The sequence below is a fragment of the Petaurus breviceps genome, unplaced genomic scaffold (assembly GCF_028583685.1).
Source record: "Petaurus breviceps papuanus isolate PSGF00001 unplaced genomic scaffold, PetGlider_PUasm1.0 689, whole genome shotgun sequence".
NCBI lineage: Eukaryota > Metazoa > Chordata > Mammalia > Diprotodontia > Petauridae > Petaurus > Petaurus breviceps.
The window spans coordinates 8,848,751-8,866,179 of record NW_027186458.1 but is presented as its reverse complement, the minus strand read 5'-3'; the positions used below and the strand labels follow the sequence as shown (position 1 = coordinate 8,866,179).

Below are 17,429 nucleotides of genomic sequence, written 5' to 3'. Positions count from 1 at the left end.
TTCCTTCCTTCCTTCCTTCCTTCCTTCCTTCCTTCCTTCCTTCCTTCTTTCCTTCCTTCCTTCCTTCCTTTCTTCCTTCTTTCCTTTCTTCCTCCCTCCCTCCTTCTTCCCTTCCTTTGTATCTCTAGCCCTTTACACAGTGTGCGGCACATAGTAGGTGCTTAATAAAGAGTGAATGATGATGGGAGAGACAACATGACCATGTCTAGACACAGTAAGTTTGGGGAGGCCTGGGAAAGGCTCTTTGCAGAAGGTGGAATATTGGCTAGGCCCTGGAGGAAGCCAGGAGGTAGAGATTGGATCCCTGGGTCCTGATCAGTTGGTTGTGGAGCTGACAAATCTCTGAGATCACCTGGTTCTATTGCTCATGGGGATAAGGAGCCCCTCCTGAGACCCTCTGGACTTGGGGGAGAGAGGAAGGAGCTTGCAGTGGCCGGGAGCATTTCAATAACAGATCAGCTGAGAAAAAAGGGATTTTGAAAAGTGGGATCATTGCTGACTATTGGGAGTGGCCCTGGGGAAGCCATTAAGTCTTCAGGCCCTGGGTTCCCCTTTCTTTCAGGTGAAAGGGTTGGGCTCAGTGGTCTTGAAGGCCCCTTCTGGGTCCTAGAATTTCCCCCTGACCACACTTGGTGTGAAAGCCCTGGCATGGGGAGCTGTGTCTGAAGCCCCAGGCAGATTCCGTTTCTAACCCTTTCTCTACCTCTCCCATCTCTTTTCCTCTCTCCCCTTGCTGGCTCCCTCCCCAGGCCTCCTCTCCCCCTTGTGCATCTACACAGTTTGGGGCCGGGCTAATCCCAAGGCAGGATATCAATTGCCAAATAAGGCTTTGCTGCTGAAGATGGGAGTGGAATGTGACTGGTTCTGAGCCTCCGGCCCCTGCCTGGGCTGCCAAGCAAATTAGGTCATTTCAGCGAAGGAGCTTTTTTTAAAAGGATGTTGGAGCGTTGATGAGGGACACAATGGTAGGGTTGCTAAAATGGGACGTTTGAGAGAGAGGCAGGCCCGGGAGAGGCAGCCAGGGTGCTTCTCAGATGATTGCTAAGCACCCACTGAGCTCAAGGCCCCAGGCTGGGACCTGGGGGTGCAGTGATGGACACGGCCACCACCGCACCCTTGCCCTGGGAGAGCAGACGACTTCCCGGGACATTCTCACACTGTCCTGCTAGAGGCCGATGTCTTAGAGACAAACGGATTAGGCCTCCTGGGGGCTTCTGGGGCTCTATGCCCAGAGGCCAAGGGCCCAGATGGGGCTGCCCTCTGCCATTTCAGAATACAGCCAGCTCAAGGCTCTCTTCTGATGGAGGAGAGGGGTTACCTGGATTCAGTCAGGAGGGAAGAGTCTGAGGCTGGCATTGGGCATGAGCCCTGTCCTCAAGATGTCTACAAATCAGCAAGCATTTGTTAAGCTCCTACTGTGTGCCTGAGCACTGCCCTTGAGGAGCTTACAGTCCGTCGGGGAGACAGCATGCAAACAAGGGAGGTCGAGATTTCTAATACTGGGGTTCAGAGGGGTTAGGACAGGCTTCTGGAGAAGCTGGGATGTGGAGGAGATGGGGAGGGAGAGCATTTGGGGCGGGAGGACAGTGGGAGAACATGCCAGGACTTGGGAGATCTTAGTCTCTTGTGAGGGAGCAGGTATGGCTAGTTGAAGGTCCCACATGGGAGCCAGAGAGGGGGCTGCCAGAGAAGTGGGAGGAGAGCCAGGAGAGAGTGATCGTCATGCCAAAGGTACAGAGAGGCCCCAGAGGAGGATGGAGAAAAGGCCTTTATGTTGGGTGGCCAAGAGATTGAGTAGCTTTGGAGGGAGCACATTCAGTGGAATGGTGAGTCAGAGTGAAAACAGTGAGGGGAGGAAAGTAGAGGCGGCCAGTGTAGACGGCCTGCAGGGGAGATCCAGGATGCTAGCCAGCTCTAACGGCAGCATCAGGACACATGGGCTGCCTGTGGGCAGCAGGGAAGGGGCCAGTAGTGAGGGAGAGGGGGCAGTGGAGGCTGCATGGACTCCCTTGGGAAGACCACTTCCTGCCTCACGTGGGACAGGTGAAGGAGAAGAGAGTGGTAGAAGGCACCGGACCAATGAAAGGACAGGAGCAGAGGGAGCGCCTAGTGAGTGGCCGCCATGTTTTCTGTCCACGTAGGGCAGCATTCTCAACTCAGAGCAGGGGCAGAGCTGCTGTGGAGAAGCGTGGGCGAGGGATCTAGGGGAGCTGACAAGGGTCTTCTGCTTTTCTGTGCATCTTCAGCTCTTGGCACCCTGCCTGGGGCTTACTGCAGTGCTGTTGTATTGGCTGAGAGAGGGCCCCCCCCCCGGAGATTATGTAACATGGTGTGGCAGGAAGTGGAGTGTCAGAGTGACAAATGAGAAAATGTGAAAACAGTTTGCAGAGATAAGTGGGAGCCAGGCCCAGAGGGACTTTAAATAACAAAGGGAGGTGTCCTGGAGACCATAGGGAGCCGCTGAGGGTTTTGGATCAGGTGAGTGCAATGGTCAGATCTGTGCCTTAGAAATATCAGAAGAGGGAAGAGAAGGGAGACAAGACAGCTCATTGGAAGGCTTAGACTCACAGAAGGTAAGAGGCATTGAAGGTCTGAGCTCGGCTGGGGCCGTGGGAGTGGGGAGAGAATGCTGGGTTAGAGTGTAAGTTAGGATATAGAGGAATTGCGTATTATTAATTATTAATAGGACATTACATGGTGAATGTAATCACTTGTGGCCCAAGGGATCAGGGAAGGCTTCCTTGTACTTGAGATGGACCTGGGAGGATTTCATCAGGGCACCCAGATGAAATACACCAGGGAAGTATATTAGCAAAAGTAAGGAGACCAGGATAAGACCTTGGGACCGCACATAATCCCTTCTGGCTGGACTCTGGAATGGACACGGGGGAATCACATGCAGTAAGGTTGGAAAGCACACTGGAGGTGTGTTGTAGAAAGCCTTGTGTGCCCAGCTTAGGAGGAGGGTACTTAGCAAGTAGACATTGCCAGAGTCGAGTCCCAAGCCCGTGGCAGGCTCAGAGCTCAGTGGCAGCTGCGGAACCTCCCCCCATGGAGTTCTGCTGGTAGTGCCTGCTTCCTGGCTGAGCCAGCACCCTTGGACATACCCCCAGTATGGCAGAAGAGCCCTACCCTTTCTAGTGCACCCTGGCTGTGTGACCCTTGCCAAGTCACCACACCTCCCTGTCCCTCAAGGTCCTCACCTGTCAAATGGATGGAGCTTTTGAGGGGTGACCTTCCCTTCTCAGATTTCTTATTGCACATGCCTGAGCTAGGCTGGATAACTGGAGGCAGCTGGTGATACAGTAAATGGAACACTAAGCCTGGAGTCAGGAAGACCTTTTCCCATCAAATCCAGCCTTTTAAGTGTGTGTAGTTTCCAGCCATGTGACTCTGGGTACGTGACTTCACTTTTGCCTGCCTCAAAGTGGGGCTCCTAACAGCCCCCACCTGCCGGGGCTGTTGTGAGGATAATCTGAGACAGTGATTGGGAAGGCACTCGGCACAGTGCTGGGTACACAGGCTCCTTCCCCTTCCCCTGCCCTCAGCCGCTGTTCTTGTCCTAAGTCCTCCAGTAGCTGTTCTCTGCATCTCAGACAGCGCCAGGCTCAGCTTTTAAAACGTGACACTTTCATCTGTTGCCCTGGATATAAGGAGCAAGTTTTGAAATCCCTCTTTACATAAATGTTTTTTTCCTTACGACCTTGAACAGTCACCAACAAACTAACTTTTGCACATATAGAAGCTGATAAATGTACGAAACACAGTGGTATTTTTTCTTCAGCGTCCATCACACTTAACACACGAGTCCCTACCTGGCCCTGTTTGTTTCTGGTCCGGTCTGGATGTCTTCCTTCTCATTTAGATTTTTAATAGATGTTTCATTGGTACTTGTCCTCGTGGGGGGAAGCATCGCTGCCACCCCCACAGTATTACCAGCTAATCCAAAGGAAAGCCGTCCCCTGCAATATACCTACAGTCAAGCACATCAGATTTGAATGGTATTGGCTGTTTAAAAATGGGTCTCACTCTGCAGCCAGAGACCATTGCCTCTGCCAGGAGGGGGTGACTTGGCTTTGTCACTGGGCTCCTAGAGTCAATCCCAATTCTTAAGTCTTTTCAAGTTGTTTTCTTTTTTAACTTTTTTCTTTTTTTTTCTTAACAGTCATATAACTTTAGTGACAGTGTTGAAATCATTGTATAGCTCGTCCTTTGGCTTGTTTCACTCCACCTCAGTTCTTCCCAGTCTTCCCAGAAATCCATTTGAAGGGATCAATGTAGAGTCTCTCTGCAGGGCACAAAGATTGGGGAGGGCCCCCCTCTGTGTCTGAATGCCACTCTGGCAGGAGTGAGCAGTGTGAAAAGTGCAGGAGGCTGTGTCCAGAGAGGTGCCAAGGGCATCCTGGCCCAGTGGCATTGTCAGGCAGACACGCGAAGGCAGCTCTCAGAGGCCCAGAGTGGGGCTGGCGGTCAGCCCCGCCAGGCTACGAGGTCAGAGGTGAGCAGGACCTCCCACTAGCGATCAGCAGGCTGACTTCTCCAGAGGTGGCTCGGCGGGTTTGTTTGGGCCCTTGCTGGGAAGGGTCTGGTGCATGGAATAAAGCATCCTCGTTGGTTTTTCTAAATCTTACCTTAAATCTCCTCCTAAGCACAAAAGTATTAAAATGACGTTTGCAGCAACAGTGGAAGCCATGTTGGGGAAATTGTGCTGCAGGGCGAGGATGCCGGCGCCGCTTGGGGTGGCCTGGAACCCCTGGGTCATCGAGGGTGCCAGGAAGGGCCCCCCTCCGGCTGGCTGGTGTGGTGGCTTTTTCAGTCTTCAGGTGGGATTCTGAGACAGCATAAACACTGCCATTGTTCCTTCTCTCGGCAGGGCATTCGCTTCGATCCCGAAATTCCCCAGACGCTGCGACTAGAGTTTGCCAAAGCGAACACGAAGATGGCGAAGAACAAGCTTGTGGGGACCCCGAACCCCAGTGCTCCTCTGCCCAGCACCGCCCCTCAGTTCATCGCCAGGGAGCCGTGTAAGTTGGGAAGCGTGGGGGCACGCACACACACTCACATACACATATGCACTTGCACACACTAAACACATGCACACACACATGTGCATGCACACACATGCACAATACAGCGCGGAACACACAAACACACGTGGCACACATGTGCGTGCATGCACACAACACATGCACAGTCACACGTGCACTTGTACATACGCACACACTAAATACATGCACACATATGTGCTTGCACACCTGTGCAATGCACACGCAGCACACATGCGATGCATGCACATGCACACACATGCACATGCATGCACAGTACATACACACAATACATGCACGCGCACACACACACACACCCCAACTGTGGCAGGATGGGTTGACACAGTGAGTAGTGAATGCTTCAGTGTTGCCCTCTGATTCTGTCGTGGGGCTGACCCTGGGGAGCCAAAGCCAGACCCGTCTTGGGTCAGGCTCTACGGACAGTCCCAGGACAGGTGGGATCTGCTGTCTGGAGAGCCTCAGCCCCAGAAGGTGGGCCACGGGGCTCTGCTTTCTTCAGCAGCAGCAGGCTATGAAGCAGACTTGTGCCTTTGGATGGAGTGTGGGGCAGAGCCTGTTGGAGGGAACTCCAGGTTCTGGCTGCAGAGGGCTTGGCAGTTGACTTGACAGTGACCAGGATGATGGTGTCTCTCTTGGCCACCCATAGACCCCGCTGAACGTGGTCCATTTCCTCGGGGGTTTGGCCCCTTTGAGCCATCAGCAGAGCTGAGTTTTCTTCCACCACCCTTGGGAGCAGAGCCGATTGTCAGTGTGCCCTTCTGTTTGGGGGAGGATGTGAGAGCGTTGGTGTTACCAGCTCAGGAGATGGCTGGCTTAGACAGAAGAGGGATTATCTTACAGAGATGGTCCTTGTCTGGGCCACAGGCCCAGGAGCAGTGGGCCCAGGGGCTCCCAGAAGGAATCCTGAGGCTCCTCCATGAGGGATGGAGTGATGTCCGCTGGAGGGATGTGGAGGTGGAATCCAGGGCCCTGTGCAGTATCTTTCCAGACCTTGGCTAGTGACCCTGGCAGTGTAGCACCCAAAGCAGATGCTCTTCTAATGGAAGAGGGCTGATGGTGACCTGGCATGGGAGGGCTTTGTGAATGCGCTCTGACTTGGTCCTCCCAACCTCCTTACGAGACCAGATGGTCAGGCTCTGTTATCCCCATTTTATGGATGGATAAATCGATGCTCAGAGGAGTCGAGCAACTGCCACAAGTCCCACAGCAGGTGCTTGGCAGACCAAGCATCAGAACCCAAGGCTTGCCACGTCTCCTTCTCCAGTTCGTCCCCCAGGAAGGCGGGTCAGGGAGGGGTCCTGTACTGAATGTGCCCTTTTCTCCTCGTATCATAGCATGGTTTTTGAGTACAGCCAGGGCCCCACTGGTGTCAATGAGAATGTTGTCAGGTGGTCATACGTATTAGAAATCACATTATTTCAGGTTGTGGTTAGGTATTGGTTCCAGTCCATTGGATCTGGCCATGTTGAGCCCAGAGAAGGGGGGATGTATGTTGGACACCATCACTGTCTTCACGCATCACCACTTCGTTGGGGCAGTCTTCCTTGTTTGTTTATGGTTTGGGTCAGATAAACTATCAAACAGGAGAATGTTTTTCAAGTCCGTAGCAGTGCCCAGCACATAACGTAGTAGGGGCCTGATCAGCCTTTGCTCCCCCTTCCCTCTCCCACGCCCCATAATCACAGATATCAAGCCTTCAGGGGCCTCCACTGCCATCTAATTAAACCCCTTTATTTTGTCCAAGAGGAACTGAGGCCCAGGAGGGTTGTGTGAGCTGGCCTGGGCATCAGGATTTGAACTCTCTGGCTTGAAGTCAGTGTCTTCTGAAAATGCCTCCCTTGTTCTGCCTGGCCCCAGGGGGCAGAGCCAGGAGTGACCACGACAAGCAGATTGCACCCCCTGTTCAGGGGCATCCTTACTGGTGAAAGCCATCCAGGGCTGGTTAGCTGCTTGGCCAGGGTGCTGGAGGAAGGACCATGCACCGGGACAGGGTACATGGGCTGGTCCCACCCCAACCTCTCTTCTTCCCTTGGCATGCTGGGATTTCCAGACCTGTCTCCTCAGGGATTCAGCTAGCACCACCAAGAATCTCCTTAATGCTGCTGTTGCAGAGGGCATGAACATGGCTGACCCAGGCTCTCAGAGATGAGAGTGGGAGCCCCTCTGAATGGGCACAGCAGAGCTGCCAACCACTGACCTGCTCGCTGGGCTGGAGGAGTGCTGGAACCTGAGGATAGCTAGCATGCCTTCTGCTGCACGTCCAGGGAGGAAGCTGTGGGTAGAGGGCCCAGAATCAGAGCCGAGTGTCTGGACCTGCCTCCAGGGCTCTGAGAATGGATGGTCAGTGTTTGCCCATCTCTGTAGCTGCAGAGGACAGCCCTTTGGGTCTTTCCCCAATGCCTTTTAGGGAGGTGCTCAGAACCTTGGACAACTCCAGAGTCTTCTTGGCTAGAAGTAGCTCTGGTCTGGGGTTCCCATCTGGGAGGGGCCTAGCCATATCCCCTAGAGATTGGGCAGGATAAGGAGAAGGGCCTGCAGGCCAGCAGGCTGTGTCCAGAAGGAAGCTGAAGCATTTTGTTTTTGGACTCCATAACAGAAAACACATGCTGACCAATAATGCACTTCCGTCGCCATCCCTCCAGGAATCATGACACTAAATGTATAGATTTCCTTGGTTAGGCATGGAGACAAGAGCTTAGGGTTCGGAGTTGAAGGACCTGGGCCCAGTCCTTTGGGCCTCAGTTTTGCTATAGGTGAAATGAGAGAGTTGGCCCCAGTGATCTTGAAGACAGGCCTCAAAGCCAGGACCCTTCCATCCAAGTCCAGCCTCTCCCCCTTCTCCACTCCCATTCCTCCCACATGGCGCTGTCTCAAATCAGTGTCTTTTTTTTAAAGGGTTTTGGTAGGTTTTATGTCTGTTAGCAACAGAACCAAAATGTATTTTATCTTTTCTCCACCTGCAGCGTCAGATGCCTAGGTGGAAAGCTTGGTATCTGAATGACTCCTCCATTAGGAATGCTGTCTGAGCTGGGATAAGTGGGATTTAGAATTCTAACATTCTCCTACTCAGGAGGTCCATACTTCTTTCCAGTCACTTCCATGATAACACAAATATTGTTTAATATTTTAGAGGGCATAGAAAATGTCACCTGGCCACATCTCACCATCAGGCCAGTCCATTATCTAGGGAAATGTGTTATTTGGGACCCTAGAAGAATGCCGTAAACACAGAACTCATGGAGCCAGGCGATGCCATGATCTCAGGAGTAACTTCTTTGGCATTTCCTGGATCTCATCTGAACGTCTCATCACTCTCCTCACCCCAGGAAGATTCTAGGTTACCGCATCTGCTTATGCTTTGCTGTTCTCGTCCATGTCTTTCTAGAAGCCTTCCAGGGTGAATCTACTCAACCCACTTGGAACCTGCCTCTGGTTCTTTTCATATCTCTTGATTTCCAGAGCACGTGGTCTTATTTCCTCTCCCTCTTAATTACGTTCTAAATTTTTGACTTCTACGTGGCACAGTAGAGTGGCCTGAGAGGACCTGGGTTTTTGAATCATGCCTTTGACACCAGCTCTGGGACAAGTGATTCAAAGCAAGCCATTTAACCTCTCTCAGCCTCAGTTTCCTCATCTGCAAAATGACAGGATTGGTCTTTAGGGTCCCTCCTACCTCTAAATCCATGAGGCTTTGATGACCCCGTGCACTTCTATGAAACTGTTGCAGGAATGGGGACGTGCTATGGTGGGTATTGCTGAGATTGCACCCTTCCAGTTACGCATAGAAATGGAGCCTACCTTGATGACAAACCAATTGACCCAAAAACCAAAACAAAACTCTTTTTCTTCCTCACTGGCATCTAGACCAGAGAACACTGGACTTTTTGTTGTAATTTTCTTCCTTTCTTCTTGTTTGTTGCCCTTCCCTGCATTACCATGGTCATCAAAGAAAGAGACAGTTTATTGAAAGCCCTTGAAGCTCAAATTTTGCTTTTATTAATGGGAACAGCCCTTGAAATATCCTTTGGCTGCATAAATTGTCATAGGATACATATGAGCACTTCTCAAAGGGAGAATTATAAACTGTTAACAGCCATTGGGAAGATGGCTCCAATTCACCTCTTAAAAGAAAAATGCACATCTAAACAACTCTGCAGTTTCACCTCAAACCCAGCAAATGGGCAAGGATGACAAAAGGTAAAAATCACACGGCACACTTTTCCATTCTAGGTCCACACATTCTAGCAATGTGGGATTATGCAAGGAAAGCAATTGACCTCTTCACACACTTTGACCTAGAGACTTCACTGCAAGGTGTATGGTGGTGACATCTTCTAAGCAGTCACTGTCTTTCAGGAGGATCGGAGACAGATAATATAGACAGAAATGTAATAATGACCCTTTTGGTAGAGACCAGCAGCTAGAGATAGTGTGAGTTCCCACCCGTTGAAGAATGGCTGAACAAATTGTAGCACAGGAATGTCGTGGAATATTGCCATCTGTAAGAAGTGATGATGACAGAGATTCCCAGGAAGAAATCTGTGAACTGGGACAGAGTGAAATGAGCAGAAGGGAAAGAATATGATGACAGCTGTGAAAATAGGAAAAACGATGATACTGAGGAAAGAGGGCTGGAGTTAGAGGGTCTAAGTTGAGATCTCACCTGGGTCATTGACTTTCTTGTGATCTCTAGGCAAATCACTTCACCTGCCTTGGCTTCTGTGTCTTCAGCTGTAGGAGGAGTGGACTAGGTGATCCATAAGGGCCCTTCTAGTAGTAAACATTTATTAAGCACCTAGTATGTGCTAGACACCATGCTAAGCACTGAGAGTACAAAAGGAGGCAAAAGACAGTCCCTACCCTCAGGGAGCTTACAATCTAACCAGAGAATTAAAACGTAAAAAACGTATACGAACAAGCTATATACAGGACAAACAGGGAATCAGAGGAAATGCCTGGAATTAAGGGTGTGCAGAAGGTGGGATGTTAGTTGAGACTTAAAGGAAACCAGGAAGCCAGCAGGCAGAGCAGAGGAGGGAGAGCATTCAAGGTAGGGAGACAGCCAGAGAGAATGGCCAGAGCCGAGAGATGGAGAGGCCGGGGTCAGTGATTGGAATGGGACATGTAGGTGAGTGAGGTGTAAAATGTCTGAGAAGGTAGGGCTTGGGATGTCAAATACAGGATCTTGTATCCTGGAGGTGAGAGGGAACCATGGCCGTTTATTGATTAGGGGGTGATATGGCTTAGGAGACGACCTCGGCTTTAGGAAAACCACTTTGTTGACTGGATAGAGGATGGACTGAAGTGGTGGGAGGCGAGTAATTGAGGCATGAGGTGAGGAGGAGTCTACACTGGGTAGTGGCTGTGTCACAGGAGAGAAGGAGAGAGGTGATTGTGAGAGATTCCATGAAGGCAGAATCGACAGGCTTTGGATATGGAGGGGGAGATGAAGAATCCAGGTTGACTCATAGGTTGCAAGCCTGAGGGCCTGGGAGGATGAATGGTGCTTCCCTGAACAGTAATGGGGAAGGGGGTGGCAGGGAGCATTTGGGAGGCAGAGAAGGAGTTCTGTCTTGGCCATGTTGAGTTTGACTGGACATCCAGCTGGAGATGTGAGATTAGAGGTCAGCGAGAGGTTGGGGCAGAATAGGTAAACTGGAGAATCTTCAGCATAGAGGTGGTCATTAATTCCATGGGAGCTGAGGAAGTCACTGAGTGGAACAGTGCAAGGGAGGGGAAAAGCTGACCCAGGTCAGGACCTTGGTAGGCCCGTCCAGTGAGAACACGTGCTGTGATGCAGGATCCTTATTACACCGACCTTTAAGCTTCATTCCCAAGGTGGGGACTACCAGACTACCAGTCCATGCACTGACAGAACAGGCCATGTGGTTTTAAGAATCGACTTTCTTTTTTTTTCTCTTTTAATCCCTGTTTCAGGGGAAGGCCCACTGGGCTGGGGAGGGGAAAAGAAGGGATGTATTCAGAAATGAAGATGGTGTGAAAGCAAGTCACCAATCCATTTTCTCTTTTGCAAGGAAATGTCCCGGGCCATTTCTCTGAGCTCTTGGCCAGCAGAGTCTGGCTGTCTCAGAAGCAGAGGGCAGACAGGTTGGACAGGTGCAGTGTGATGTGGGCTGGGCTGAGGCTGAGGAGGGAGGAGAGCATTGGATTTCGTGTTGGAAGCCTTCACCTGGACCTCGACTTGCCTCTGGATGGAAGTCCTCTGAAGCCCTTTCTGGGGCATGTTTGCCTGTGAGCCCGTGCTCTGTCTCTGCTTTGGTTTTCCATCACGTATGTTTCCAAAGACGCCCCTTCTGGGGACCTGAGGTGGGGGCTTCCCTTACCACAAGGACGAAGATGATGGCCAGAACAGTTTGGCAGACCCCCCCCGGGACCATCTTGGACACCATTGCAATATTCCACACCCACATCTCCAGTGGAAAGAAGATGTACCTCCACATCTCTTCTGGGGACAGATTTGGTCACCCAGCAGTTGTTCCCTTCCCTTCTTGGCACAGAGAGCAGGAGTAGTCACATTGCAGGGGGTCAACAGCCCATGCTGGCTAGTGGGCTCATTCTCAAGGTTGGTTTCTGATTTGAGAAGAGTAAATATGCTTTATTTCTCTCAGTGTTTCTTTTCCATCTTGAGCAGCTGGTACTCCTCAAGGAGCAGAGATGAGAGGGAGTCTGTGATAGCCTGTTTGGTTCTGGGGGGGGGTGTGGACCCATTTCCCTGCCCTGCTGGGGCCTCTGTTTTACTCCATATCTTGGGCTGGGGCAATCCAGGCTCCTGCCATGCTGACCTGTGGAGGTGGGCAGGGGCAGGCAGGATGAGCCTGATTCTGTATGGCCCCCAGGGCAAAACCTGGGCCCAAGGATGGGAGGGTCAAGAAGGCCAAATTAGGTTTGAGGGCAGGAAGATTCCTTTGAAATTATTTTTATTCTTACCCCCCCCCCCAATTCCCATTCACGCAGCAGAACCCCAAAAGCAGATTGTCTCTGACTGACCCCCTGTGCTGCCGTTTCATCGGCTTGCTTTTAGCAAAAGCCAAGTGTTACCTGTAGATCTGAGAATTGTCCCCAGGTCATATGGGCTGCCCTGGCAGGGGGGAGCTCCCCACACTGTCAAAGAGCTCATGGATAGGAGAGAGCTGCCCAATGCTGGGATTTCTCCTTGCAGTTTCTTTTCAAATCTACATTCTTAGGAAATGAATAAATTCACCATATTAAAACCCAGATCTCCACATGTGTCTGCGGGGAAGGAGCCGTCCAGAGCCAGGCTTGAGATCAGGTTGCTATCCAAACAGTCTCTTGAGGGGCACCTGGGTAGAGGGAGGGGATGATGGGATCAAGTCTCTTGGCCTCTTAATTTGTTTTCCCCGGGAGGTCGTTGGGAATCGGCCCTGCCAAGGCTTTATAGCTATCGGCAGGAAATTGCATGAGGGTCGTGGGATTTTATAGCTGAAAGGGACGTCGCTTTACAGATCAGGACACTGAGGCCCAGAGAGAGACCACCCAGGTGGTCTGCAAGCCCGGGCAGATTCCAGAGCCTGTGCTTCTTCCTGGCTTGTCCCCCTTTGTATCAAGTTCATGCCCGGGCCCCTGAATCCTGGGGAAGGTTCAGCAGGAGGTGGAGTGAGGAGGGAAGAGAGACAAGCTGTCTGTGATTCACACAGAGGCTGAGCTGGGCAAACCTGAGCTTTGTTACGATGGCTGCCAATGGTGGCCTCACCGTGGCACCCCAGAGGGCACACAGAGAAAGGAGAACTGATCGTGGCATTGTCTGTCTTATGAGCAGCCCCTCGCTGCTTCTATCAGTCTCCCGAATACTCTTTGGGGAGTTAGTGCCTGCTTGGGGATGAGCCTGAGGAGAGGACATCCCTCTGCCACAGTTAGTGGGGTGGCCTTAGGTCAGAAGACTTGTGCTCCAAGAGACCTGAGAGTGTTTTTCCTGACCCACTCATTTTACAAATATAGAAACTGAGGGCCAGAAAGTAGAGAAGGGACTTCCCCTGACAAGTATTTGAATTCAGGGCCTCTGACTCAGCTCATCTTCTCTCACCTCTGACATGGCAGGGAGGCCTTTGGAAACTGGGTCTTTGCTGTTATTTGTCAAAACACTAGGTGTAAGCTGGATTGAGGCAGATTGTGGGCGTTTGTGGTACATTCATAAGAAGACTGCTGGACAGATGGATAGGGAATCTGAAGATGGCTCCTCTGTACCTTGGGCCTGTGGGACCCCTGTCCCCTGTGCGAAAGAAGGGGCTGGACTCAGTGGCCACCAGGGCTCCTCCTGGCTCTGGGGCCGTGGAATTTAGTACCTATGCCCTTGGGTCCTCCAGAGGGAAGATGTTTGTCCACATAAGATAACCCCAGAGAACCTCGCTGCCCTGGAGGCCTCCAGCCCATTCTCACAGCTTACAGATGGGGAAACTGAGGCTCAGAGAGGGGCTGCTACTTGACTATAGTAAACATGGCATCCAGACCTTGGACCTAGTTCATCTGACTCCAGACCCAGGGCTCTTATCAGGACAGCGTCCTTTCCTCCCTTCTTAGACATTTCTGGGAGGAAACCCATGAGTAGTGCCATTTACATGCATCTGCTAAAACTTGCCGTTAAATGACGCTCGAAATGCTTCTGGGCTGCCAGACTTGGTGTGCCGAAGTCCTTGGCAGACTAAGTGGGGGCCGGCAGCCGAGTTCTGGCCCCGAAAGATGGCACGCCACTGGGGATGGTGCGAGAGAGGCTGGGAGCTCAGCGTCCCTCTTCCCATCCTCCTCCTCCTGGAGGGTGGCACTGCCCAGAGCTGAGAACGGGCGTGATAAGAGAAGCCAGTGGCACCTGCCTTGCTCCTGCTCCCTTTGTGTTGGTTCCAAGCCCGAGAGCCATTTGTGCCCTTGGGAACAGGAGGGAGTATGCTTGTTTCCCATCCAGAATGGCCCCATGGACGTAGCTCACACAGCACCTATGACTGCGCATGCAGACCGGTCATCTCTTGGCAAGCCTTTACCCCCAGCAGGCCAAGCCTGCAGAGAGAGCAGCCATCGAGGACTAGTGACAGAGCGCCCTTTCTTGTTCACTCTCCTGAAGCTGGATCAGGAGATTGAAGGCTGGCTGGGGACCTGCCTTAGAGCCGGCCAGCCCGTCCATCCAGAGCAAGGCTCGTAAGCATTTTTGGTGCCAGTCACTAGATAAAACCCATGGGCCTCTTCTCAAAATCATGTTTGTAAATGAATAAAATACATAGGTTATGAAGGGAAGCAGTTATATTGAAATGCATCATCTAAATGTTTTTAAAACAAGCTCACAGGCCCCAGGTTAAGGACCCTGAATCTAGGCTTGGCCCCTCATAGGAAACTAGGTTGTGGTTGGATGTGGGGCTTCACAAGCAGCTGCCCACAGCAGTGGAGATGCCAGGAGGGTGAGGATGGAGAAGGATCCCATGGCATGGGCAGAGATCAGTGAGCTCTGTTCAGCAGCACTCGGAGCCTAGCGTAGACTGAACTGGCCGATGGCCCTCCCGCCCCTCGTTCTTTCTCAGTGGTTTGACACGGACTGGACGCTCCCCTGTCCGTGACTTGGGTGACGGCTCTCAGGCTGTACTACGCCACTCTGCCGCCTTGCTTTGAGAAGCTCATTTTATTGGGTTCTGCTCAGTGCATTAGACTAATTCCTCCAGGTGTTTTCTTGGTAGAAAACCCCAAGTGTGGCAGGGAAAATGGAATCGATTTAAGTACGGAACAGCCCACAGGAATGGACACTCATGCAGGGTGTAAGTGAGGAATAACCACGGCTGCTGGGGGGCCCTCAGTGGCCAATTTTCCCTTGAGTTGCCCGGGTTTTAATAATGTTATATAACAGGCGGGGCTGGGGGTATCCTGAGGCTTCTTGTTTAGTTTCCCACTTCCCCACTTCATGGTAGTTTCTGTTTAATGCTCAGAACCGAGCCTCGCCATGTACATGTTGAAGGTTGGCCAGCCCAGCAGGCTTTGAGGAGACTCTTTGAGTGTGGCCTCCTTTCCTGAGAGGCTTGTGGCATGGGGGACAGAGAGAGACATTGATTGGCCTTGGAATCAGAAAGAGCTGAGGGACCTGGGCATGTTACTCAACTGCCAAATGTTCAGGGCAACTCCCTCAGACTTAATTTGTCAAGAAATCGAGGCCTGTGTGTCCAGAGGGTAGTTGGTACCAGTGACGTCAGGTCCAGTGCCTGGGCTCAAGGGTAGAGAGAGAAATATTTGTGTACTTGAGCCGGAGATGGCTCCCCCCCCCCCGCCCAGGTCAGATATCTTGTTCTGTCTTTCCTCTAGACACTTGGTGGGCTCCCGTTTCCCTACCCCCCAAATTATAAAACACAGGTCCCATCCTAGGGGGACAGGCAGCAGGGACAGAGCTGAGGGGACCCTGGATTTGGATACTGGTTTTTCTTTGCAGTGTGGGTCAAATCAGCCTCTGAGCCTCAGTTTCCTCCTCTGTCAGATGGGGGAATGGACCAGACAGTGCTGGATGTCTTTTCCAGCTCTGAGGCCCGACCTCATCCCATGGCTCTCTCAAGAATTGCTACATTGCCGCTTGTTTGGAGGAGGCGGGCCTCGGGCTGATGAAGCTTTTTAGAAGGATCTTTTTTGTTGTGATGGGCTTGAAGAAGCAGGACATGAAGGAAATGTTCTCTCACTCCCTTTTCTGGTTCTGTCTCTCCTTCTCTCAAAAACATTGAGCCTGGAACTCTGCTGCAGTCTGGAACCGTCCCCTGACGCCCCGGTGTCCCTGTCATCAGAACACATGAGAGTTAGGACTGTAGAAGCATCGTGTCCTCCCCTCCCCTGGCTTGTCTGCAGCTGCCTGACCTCTCCGGTGGGGTCTGAGGAGCACTCGCTTGGGGCCCAGGCCAGGCTCCAGCCCTCACCCCTGTGGCTGGGTCACCTGAGCTCCCCCATTACTTCTGGGATCAAATGGGGAAGATGAACATTCCCTTTGGGGAATGTGGGAGCTCAGGCCCAGGGGGGGTGGTTGAGAGGTATAAGAGCCTGGTAGGATGCAGGACACCCCGAGGCCTGCCCAGTGTGGCGAGGAAGGAGGTCTAGTGTGGGTTAACATAACTCAGGTCCCTGGGTCCGAGCAGCACCATCATCGATGGGTAAACGAGCAGGTGTTCCATCAGGATGCCCCCTGTATCCGGGCCAGGCAGCTGTGGGATGGATTTACAAGTCCTTGCCTGGTGCTGCAAGGCCTGGGCATGGCCTTTGTTAGGAGACCCTGCTCTCCCAGGCTGCAGGAATCCGAGGGGTGGGAATGGCTCCAGGCCGGGGGGGTGGGGGGAGTTGTGGATGTTGGCTGGCCCTGCCAAGTATTCACTGTTTATCTAACTGGAGTGAGTGGGGCAACCTATTAATCTTCTGCATGGTTCCAGTGACGTGCCAGCCCTCCTAAGGAAGCCCTTAAACACAGAAACTCAGGGCTGGAAGGACCTTCAGAGGCCTTCAGGTCAGCCTGTCCTCAAACAAAAATCTCCCCTATGGTGGAGCCAGCAAGTGGGGCTCCTCCCTCCCTAAAGCCCTCTCCAGCAACACCAGGTGAATGATGGGAGCTAACTGGCATTTAGGGTTTGCAGAACCATTTACAGACACTGGCTCATTTGATCCTTGCTGCAATCTGGGAGCCAGGAGCTGTGACTGTCCCCATTTTACAGATGAGGAAACTGAGGCAGGCAGTGGTGAAGTGACCAGGGTCATTCAACTGGGAAATATCCCAGGCTGGATTTGAACTCAAGTCTTCCAGAGTCCAGCACTCTGTGCATGGTGCCCCCTAGTGACCACGGACAGGCTGTCCCCTCCCACTAGGACCCAGACCATTCCACTAGGTGGCGACTGGTTCTTAGCAGGTTTCTTCACCCCATGAACCTCTTCCTTCTCTCTGTCCTCGGGTGGTCTCTCCCATGCTGCTCCTGCAAATGGTCCCCCTGTAGGGGGGGCTCCACCCCTTCCTTCCTTGTTTTACATCATGTTTTCTCTTTACTCAATAAATGCCAGATAAAATATATGTACAGGTGTACATGGTATCAACATGTATGTCATCTATATACATGGAATGAGACAGAATCACACGCGGAACCCAGAATTTCTGGTTTGGCGGGATAACTTCAGTGCGTGACTTTGAGAGCTGGCCTGTCTTCTGTTCTCTTCTTCATAGGGGCAAGTTGACTCCCTCCTCCTCTTTCCCTCCTCCTCCTCTCCCTTCTCTTTCCCTCCTCCTCTCCCTCCTCTTTCCCTCCTCCTCCTCTCCCTCCTCTTTCCCTCCTCCTCCTCTCCCTCCTCTTTCCCTCCTCCTCCTCTCCCTCCTCTTTCCCTCCTCCTCTCCCTCCT

General features: G+C 52.1%; 1 protein-coding gene across 3 annotated transcripts in view; it reads left to right on the top strand.

Moving 5' to 3' along the window:
* The window catches only part of RBPMS (RNA binding protein, mRNA processing factor), a 150,089-nt gene that overhangs the window by 95,260 nt on the left and 37,400 nt on the right, over nt 1-17,429 (top strand). For all 3 annotated transcript variants that reach the window (XM_069104948.1, XM_069104949.1, XM_069104947.1), the window contains exon 5: nt 4,874-5,024. In XM_069104948.1, coding sequence (XP_068961049.1) covers nt 4,874-5,024 — 151 coding nt within the window. The remainder of the gene's footprint in view (nt 1-4,873; nt 5,025-17,429) is intronic.